The 9,188-nt window shown below is 54.4% G+C and overlaps 1 protein-coding gene across 1 annotated transcript in view; it reads left to right on the top strand.

The window, feature by feature from the left end:
* The first annotated feature begins 8,374 nt into the window (after window positions 1-8,374).
* AQP2 (aquaporin 2) overlaps window positions 8,375-9,188 on the top strand; it is a 32,821-nt gene continuing 32,007 nt past the window's right edge. The window contains exon 1 of the mRNA XM_027704637.1: window positions 8,375-8,737. Coding sequence (XP_027560438.1) covers window positions 8,375-8,737 — 363 coding nt within the window. The remainder of the gene's footprint in view (window positions 8,738-9,188) is intronic.

The following is a 9,188-nucleotide window of genomic DNA, read 5'->3' as shown; positions in this document are numbered from 1 at the left end:
ATTCATCCCCATTTGGGGTGAATTTATGAATTTATTTATCCCCATTTCAGGTGAATTTATGAATTTATTCATCCCCATTTGGGGTAAATTTATGAATTTATTTATTCCCATTTCAGGTGAGTTGATGAATTTATTTATCCCCATTTCAGGTGAATTGATGAATTTATTTATCCACATTTCAGGTGAGTTGATGAATTTATTCATCCCCATTTGGGGTGAATTTGATGAATTCAAATGTCAAAAATTGATGCATCTTCCTTTGTTCTTCGCCCAGAGAGAAAAAAAAGAAACCCCCAGTGGTGTTCAAAATGTTCAAAATTCGCCAAATGGCCCAGAAACATTTTAATTTTTAGGAACTTATATTAGAATTACATAATATGAAATAATATAACATATCATATATTATAATATATAATATAATATATTATATTATATCATATTAAATCATATTATATTATATTTAGGAGTATAATAATATTAGGAATATATAATATATATAATATTAGGAATAATTGGAGGGGGTTACATTATATTATAATATATTCTATTATATTTAGGAATATAATAATATTAAGAATATATATAATTTATAATATTAGGAATAATTGGAGGGGTTTTTCTATTATATTATATTATATTATATTACATCATATGACATTTAGGAACATATATTTCCCTGTTCCCCTCTCCAATTTGCAACTGGACACCTTCCAGCTTCACGACGTCTAATTTTGTTTTGGAATTAAAAAACTCGTATTTTTATTTCTTTATTTTCCATCGACAATTCACATTATAATTTTATATCGCATTTCTTTATTTTCTATTTTCTCTCGGGCCGGTGTCTCTCCCGCCCGCCCCCGGCAGAGCCGATTCCTTCATTCCCGCTCTCCCCTTCCAGGACCTTCCGCGCAATTATCGCCGTCGCTCCCCCGCGGGGCTTCCTCTAATTAGTGCCCCTGTCAGCGCGGGCCTGACGAGCCTTTAATTAGTGCCGATAACGACATAGGGGAAGTTAATTAGCTCGACCTGCCGGGAGACGTCCGGACCCCCCGCGGCCCCCGGGGGATATTTATGATTATTTATTATTATTATTTATAATTAACGCCCCCAAAGAGGCGCCGAGTGACGCTGTCAGTGATGTCCCCTGACCCGGAGGACGCTGTCAGAGATGGCCCCTTAGGAGAAATAAAAATATGGTGTTTATATATATATATATATACATATAAAAAAAATATAAAAATATATATGTGTGTGTGTATAGGTATATTAAAAAATATATATAAAACTATATATTTACATATAAATTTATGTTATTTTATATATTTATATATTTTATATATATTTATACATATATATTTATAAATGTATAAATATGTATTTATATATAAATATATATAATAATAAATATAGTGTATAAATATATAAATATATATTTATATATTTACACATTTATAAATATATAAATATATATTTTAATATAAATATATTTAATAATAAATATAATATATAAATATATAGATTTATGTATTTTCCATATATTTATATACCTTTATATATATTTACACATTTATAAATATATAAATATATATTTTAATATAAATATATAATAATAAATATAATATATGAATATATAGATATATGAATATTTATATATGTGTGAAATATATAAATATAAACATATAAATAAATATATATATTTATAGGCGTATTATGAAGTTGTAAAATATCCAAGTTCCACAGACTGAACTTGAGTATCAGGGGTCCTTTTGGGCTGGATAAAGGGAAAATGCCAAAGTCCTTAAAAATTAAAATCTTTTGGGGCCGTGTCGTGCACGAGATTTCTTTTCTCTTTGGGTTTAAGAACAAGGGAAGATCCATAATTTTTGGCGGCTTTGCAGCCAATCGGGAGAAAGGGAAAGCCCTTTTTCGGAGAAAAGAAACCTTTTTAGGTAAAAGCGAATATATTAAACTTATCAGGAAAAGGGCGGGATTTTGTAAAACTATAAAAATTATAAAAATTAAACCATAAAAATTAAACCCAAAGGGGTCTTTTCTCCCCGAAGAACTCGGTGTGAGAGCGGACCCGGCGCGCTGAATAAATTCCTTTCTTTTTGTTTCCCGAGTTTTTGCCGCTTTTCGAAAATTCAGGGGAGACATTTTTCTCACACCCCAGTCCGGGTGACACTCTCAGCGCTGTCCCCTGTCCCCAGGTGACACTGTCAGCGATGTCCCCTGTCCCGGGTGACACTCTCAGCGCTGTCCCCCTGTCCCGGGTGACATTGTCAGCGCTGTCCCCTGTCCCCAGGTGACACTGTCAGCGCTGTCCCCCCACCCGGGTGACACTGTCAGCGATGTCCCCCGGCCCGGGTGACACTGTCAACGCTGTCCCCCCAATACGGGTGACATTGTCAGCGATGTCCCCTGGCCCGGGTGACACTGTCAGCGCTGTCCCCCCTCCCGGGTGACACTGCCAGCGCTGTCCCCAGGTTACACTGTCAGTGCTGTCCCCCCTCCCGGGTGACACTGTCAGTGCTGTCCCGCTGTCCCGGGTGACACTGTCAGCGCTGTCCTCCCTGTCCCCAGGTGACACTGTCAACGATGTCCCCTGTCCCGGGTGACACTCTCAGCGCTGTCCCCCCTCCCGGGTGACACTCTCAGCGCTGTCCCCTTGTCCCGGGTGACACTGTCAGTGCTGTCCCCCTGTCCCGGGTGACACTATCAGTGCTGTCCCCCCAATACGGGTGACACTGTCTGTGCTGTCCCCTGTCCCCAAGTGACACTGCCAGCGCTGTCCCCTGTCCCGGGTGACACTGTCAGCGCTGTCCCCTGTCCCCAGGTGACACTGTCAGCGCTGTCCCCCGGCCCGGGTGACACTGTCAGCGCTGTCCCCTGTCCCCAGGTGACACTCTCAGCGCTGTCCCCCTGTCCCGGGTGACACAGTCAGCGCTGTCCCCTTGCCCAGTTGACACAGTCAGCGCTGTCCCCCGGCCCGCGGGAGCTCCGGGAGGCGAATCCCATCTCCCTCCTGGCGCTGCTCCTTTTGATTTCCCAATCCCGCTCCCTCCGCGTGGTTTTCCCGGGAATTCGGGGCTCTCCCGTTTGCCTGGATGTTCCCCTTCCCACTCGGGGGGAGCTGCCGGTGGCTCTGCCGCCCTGGAGGACGCACGAGCCCGGTTTTGGGATGGGGCAGAGCTGGATTTCGGCCCGGGTTGGGACTTGGAAGGGTTTTTTTATGGACACCAGGTGGCGGCGTTTGGCCGCGGTGCTTCAGCTGTCTGTCCTTCCTCTGCCTGTGCTTCCTCTGCCCGTCCTTCCTCTGCCCGTCCTTCCCCTGCCCGTCCTTCCTCTGCCTGTCCTTCATCCCCTTGTCCTTCATCCTCTTGTCCTTCATCCCCTCTCCTTCATCCCCTCTCCTTCATCCCCTTGTCCTTCATTCCCCTCTCCTTCATCCTCCTCTCCTTCATCCAACTGTCCTTCCTCTTCTCACCCTTCCCCTTCCCATCCTTCCTCTTCCCGTTCTTCCTCTGTCCATCCTTCTCCTTCCTGTCCTTCCTCTGTCCACCCTTCCCCTTCCCATCTTTCCCCTTCCCATCCTTCCCCTTCCCATCCTTCCTCTTCCCATTCTTCCTCTTCCCGTCCTTCCCGTTCCCATCCTTCCCCTTCCCACCCCTCCTCTTCCTCTTCCCATCCCTCCTCTCCCTGCCCTCCATCACCCTCTCACCCGCCCCCAAATTTCTCCGTGATTCCCAAAATTCCCAACCTGCTCCCCCCACAAGGACCGAAGCAATTCCTCCTTTTTGGGGGGTGGGACCCCCCGGGCCGGGGGTGCCGGGGGTGCCCCCCCAGTGACGTCACAGCCCCGTTTGGGGTCCAAATCCCTGGAGAAGCAGCTTTGGGGTCTCCTGAGATTCCCGTGCCGATGGAACGCGGAGCAGAGGGGTCGGGGCGGAAAACTCCCGGAGCGTGTCCGGACTCCGCGTCCCTCAACTCCAGAGGCTCACCCAGAGCCCACCCAACCCCATTCCCATTTTTCCCAAGGGTCTGACCCTGCTGGCATGGGAAGGGCCGGGAGGATCCAAGGTTGCTCCTGTGGGATGGTGGGACCTGGCCCTGCTGGACTGTCCAAAACCAGCCTGGAAACGAGATGAGTTTCTCATGGAATCACGGCTGGTTTAAACCCAGTCCCACGGGCAGCACAGTTCGTGCTTAAACCTGAGCTTAAACCTAAGCCAGACCTGCTGAGCCTCCTCCTGCCCCCGACCCGCTCCTGCTCCGGGGCTTCACTTCCCTGCCCCGAGGATTCCATGGCTGAGAACAACCCCAAAGTGTCCCAAAGTGTCCCAAAGTGTCCCAAAGTGTCCCATGTCCCGAAGTGTCCCAAAGTGTCCAAAGTGTCCGAAAGTGTCCCAAAGTGTCCAGTGTCCCATGTCCCAAAGTGTCCAAAGTGTCCCAAAGTGTCCCAAAGTGTCCCATGTCCCAAAGTGTCCCAAAGTGTCCCATGTCCCAAAATGTCCCATGTCCTAAAGTGTCCAGACACACCCAACGGCTCCCATCCCGCTGTCCTGGGACAAACCAGGAGCTGGTTCATTTCGGGGGGATTTCCTGCAAAAAAAGGAGGGATAAAGGCTTTGGGTCCCCTCGGATCCCCTGCAGAGCCCTTGGAGTCATGGAATCATGGAATCATGGAATCAGAATTATGGAATCATGGAATCATAGAATCAGAGAACCACGGAATCATGGAATCACAGAATCAGGGAATCATGGAATCATAGAATCATGGAGTCATGGAATCACAGAATTATGGAATCATGGAATCACAGAATCAGAGAACCACGGAATCATGGAATCACAGAATCACGGAATCATGGAATCAGCTGGGTTGGAAGGGACCTCTGAGATCATCCAGCCCAACCCTGGATCCAACCCCGCCGTGGTTCCCAGCCTGTGGCACTGATGCCACATCCAGTCTGTCCTTAAACACCTCCACGGATGGAGAATCCACCCCCTCCCTGGGCAGCCCATTCCAAGAGCTGAGCACTCTCCCTGGAAAGAATTCCTTCCCGATATCCAACCCAAACCTGGTGAGGCCACCCCTGGAGTGCCGTGTCCAGCTCTGGGCCCCTCAGCTCGGGAAGGACCCTCCCCGGGCAGAGAAATAACCTGTTAAGGTTAAAAAACCCGGCGTTTAATGAATTTTCTGTAACCAAAAGAACCACAAAAGACGCCGGGTTTCAAACCGATGGGTGCTTCCAGCCCCGGGAAAGGGGGAGGCACCGGCTCCTGCCTCCCCCCGGGGGGGCTCAGCGCCCACCCCCCGAGCCTGCGGGGCGGCCTCGGGCGATTTCTGGGGCTGGGTTTGCTCGTTCCGAGGAGGAGGAGAAGGAGGAGGAAAAGGAGGAGGAGGAGGGGACACAGCCCAGCCCGCCCTGCCGGGGTTCGCCGCCCCAGCCCGGGGGGACACGAGGCGCCCGTGCCCTCGTGGGTGTCCGTCTGTCAGCACCGACGGCCCGTGCCCGTGTCCGTCTGTCAGCACCGACGTGCCCGAGGCCTCCCTGAGCTCTTGCCCAACCCCGATTCCTCCTGACACATCAAAGGCGCTTTCCAAGCCTTTCCTCCAAGCTCCTGGGAGGGCCCGGAGCCAGGGGGGGAGCGCCGGGAACCTTCCCGGAGCCAGGCAGGTCCATTCCCAGCCCCCAGGAATTCCTGCGTGTCCTCCCAGTGTCTGATCCCTCCTCCTGGGTGTCCATTCCCAGCCCCCAGGAATTCCTGGGTGTCCATTCTAATCCCCCCGGAATTCCTGGGTGCCCTCACAGCCCCCGATCCTGCCTCCTGGGGGTCCCTTCCCAGGCCCCAGGAATTCCTGGGTGTCCATTTCCATCCCCCAGGAATTTCCGGGTGTCCTCCCAGCTCCTGATCCTTCCTCCTGGGTGTCCATTCCCAGCCTCCAGAAATTCCTGGGTGTCCATTCCCATCCCCCGGGAATTCCTGGGTGCCCATTCCCATCCCCCGGGAATTCCTGGGTGCCCATTCTCATCCGCCGGGAGTTCCTGGGTGCCCTCCCAGCTGGCACCGCAGGAGCCGGGAACGTCCCCGGGAGGGAGGAATCCCAAAGAGCCCCCCGGGAGAGGCCGCTTTGCGCGGCGCGTTCCCGGAGAAACGTCTCGCTGCTTCCCTCCGGCAGCTTTCTCCTGTCATTCCCAGCCGGATTTGATGATATCTCCCGGTCAGCCGCAGGATTTTCCCTGTCATTATCCCCGCTCGGGAGCCTGGGAGGGGTTTGGGGTTTTTTTTGGGATGGCGGAGGAGTGGCAGCGAAGTGCGGCCGCCCCCGAGGGAGAGCCGGAACGTGCAGGAAAGGTTTGGATCATGGGAACAGGGAGCGTTCCATCCAGCTGGAGCCGCAGCCAGGGCCCGGGGAAGCGGTGGGTGATGACTCCAGCCTGGAATGCCGCCAGGGTGTCTTGAAATACCGGCTTGCAAAACTTTCACCAAAACACGCCAACGGCCCGGGTGTTTCTAGGATAACAGATCTGGGCTTGGGCTCCGCAATCGGCCCCGGGATCTGCGGATCCGGGGCAAAACCACCGCCAGGAATTCGGGCTGTAATGGATCCTCACTCCCTCGGGGCCCTCCGGCTCTGCTCGGCTCAGGATTTTGGGTACAAAGGGGGAGAAAAAGCTCGTTTATCCTCGGCTCTGGGCGACAATCCCCTCGTGTTGCTCCGGAGAGAAATCCCCCCTGGATTTTGAGCAGCCCCCAGCAGGAGGTAGCGGGGAAGCCGACTTTCTGAGCTCGGGGAGGGGTTGAGGTGCTTTTCCCCACATCCTGCCAGCGGAGCTTCGCTCCCCGAGGGCTGGAGCCGGAGGCGCGGGGCAGCCCCGGATAAGCCCAGCCCGGGAGAAAGCCAAGCCGGGCTCAGCTGAGCCCGGAGAGCAGAGCTGGCACCCGAACCCGCTTTAAAAAAACCCGATCGTGGCGCAGGAGAACCGAGAATTCTTTGTTGAGCGTCACCCGAGAGGTTTCCCGCCCCGAGCCCTCCGTCCCCTCCCGCTCCCCCCACGCTCCCGGCCACGGATCTGGGATGGAGGGAACGTGACAGGAGACTGTAAACACGGCCCGTGTCCACGCACAGCTCGGGCTTGGTGCGGCATTCCCGGGAGAAGAATCATCGGCCCGGAGGAGCCACAGCTCCAGAGGCAGCAGGGAAAGGGGTGGCGGGGAGGAGATGCTGGTCCTGGGGTCAGGGAGTGAGAATTCCCTGCTCCAACTGCATTCCCAGGGCTCTGGAAGGCTCTGGAAGTCGGCACTCCCAGGCACAGGCAGCTGCAGGGAGGAGGGAAGGCGGGAGGGAGGCTCTGCCCCCCCGGCCCTTCCCATCCCGTCCCTCCATCCCAGCATCCCGTCCCTCCATCCCAGCATCCCGAGGATGCTCCAGCTCTCCCACAGCTCCCCGGACACACAAATCCCCCCCCCAGCCCCTGCCCTGCTCCCAGGACAACGGCAGAGCAGCATTTCCTGGAGCTCTGAACGGCCTGGGAGCAGCTCCAGGGCTTGGATTTGCCTTTAAGGTTTTAAGGTCCGGGGTAAAATTGAAGTTCCCGGTGCTGGGAAAGCTCCTCCAGCCCCAAGAAAGCTCCTCCAGCCCCGGGAAAGACCCTTCAGCCCCAGTAAAGCTCCTCCAGCCCCAAGAAAGCCTCTCCAGCCCCAGGAAAGCTCCTCCAGCCCCAAGAAAGCCTCTCCAGCCCCAGGAAAGCTCCTCCAGCCCTGGGAACTCTCCTCCAGCCCCGAGAAAGCTCCTCCAGCCCTGAGAAAGCTCTTCCAGCCCCTGGAAAGCTCCTCCAGCCCTGGGAAAGCTCCTCCAGCCCAGGAAAGCTCCTCTGGTTCTGGGAAAGCTCCTGCAGCACAACAACAAGGGTTTTCCACCTGGAATGCAGCCCTCTTTGGCCTGCAAGCACAGGGAGGGAGGGAGGGAATCCGAGCTACACCTCTGCTAATGAACCACCCAAAACCTGTCGAGAGGCAGTAAAAGGGAACAGCAGAGGAGGCAGCTCGGCCTCCTCGTTATGCAACAGCCTCGTTATCTAACGACCACTGACACCCTATAGGGGCTCTTTGTTTGCAGAGGGCAAGGGAGAGAAATGCCACCAGCAGCTGAGTCACCGGTTCACCGAGAGGCTCCGAGGACGTTCTCAGGTGGAAACTTTTCCAGTTTCACCTGCTAATTTGGGAGGACCGGCCAATTCCCCGGCTCCGCCCCTCGCCCTGTAACCCGGCTCCTGCCGCTCCTGCATATATAGAAAGGTATGGCCTCGCTCCCGGGCGTGGAGACGGGAGCCCGGAGCCGCAGCGATCCCGAACCCGCTGCCCTCCCGCCATGAGGAAGGAGATCCTCACCCTGGCCTTCGCCCGCGCCGTCTTCGTGGAGTTCCTCTCCACGCTCATCTTCGTCTTCATCGGGCTGGGCTCGGCGCTCAAGTGGCCCTCGGCGCTGCCCAGCATCCTGCAGATCGCGCTGGCCTTCGGCCTCGCCATCGGCTCCCTGGTGCAGGCCTTCGGCCACATCAGCGGCGCCCACATCAACCCGGCCGTCACCATCGCCTTCCTCGTGGGCAACCAGATCTCCTTCCCCCGCGCCCTCCTCTACGTGCTGGCCCAGCTGGTCGGGGCCATCGCCGGCGCCGGGATCCTCTACGGCGTCACCCCGGCCAACACCCGCGGCAACCTGGCTGTCAACGCCGTGAGTGCCCGGCTGTGCTCCTCAGCCTCCTCCTCCGCCCTCCCTCCTCCTCCTCCTCCTCCTCCCAAGCCCTTGGTAGCCCCGGGAGCAGCTCCGGGGGGTTGGTTTTCCCTTGGCAGGTTGAGGGCCTCGGGTGAGTTGAGAGGGAGCTCCTCTGTCTCTGGGAAAGCTCCTCCAGCTTTGGGAGCTCCTCTGGCTCTGGGATCTGGGAAAGCTCCTCCAGCTTTGGGAGCTCCTCTGACTCTGGGAAAGCTCCTCCAGCTTTGGGAGCTCCTCCTGTCCTGGGAAAGCTCCTTCAGCCCCGGGAAAGCTCCTCCAGCTCTGGGAAAGCTCTTCCAGCCATAGGAAAACTCCTCCAGATGTGGGAGCTCCTCCAGCCCCGGGAAAGCTTCTCCAGCTCTGGGAAAGCTCCTCCATCCCCAGGAAAGCTCCTCCAGCCCTGGAAAAGCTC

This window comes from Neopelma chrysocephalum, unplaced genomic scaffold (genome assembly GCF_003984885.1).
Source record: "Neopelma chrysocephalum unplaced genomic scaffold, ASM398488v2 Primary Assembly neopelma1_284, whole genome shotgun sequence".
NCBI classification, from domain to species: domain Eukaryota; kingdom Metazoa; phylum Chordata; class Aves; order Passeriformes; family Pipridae; genus Neopelma; species Neopelma chrysocephalum.
Note: the sequence above shows the minus strand (reverse complement) of the source record. Positions and strands in the feature narration are given on the sequence as shown.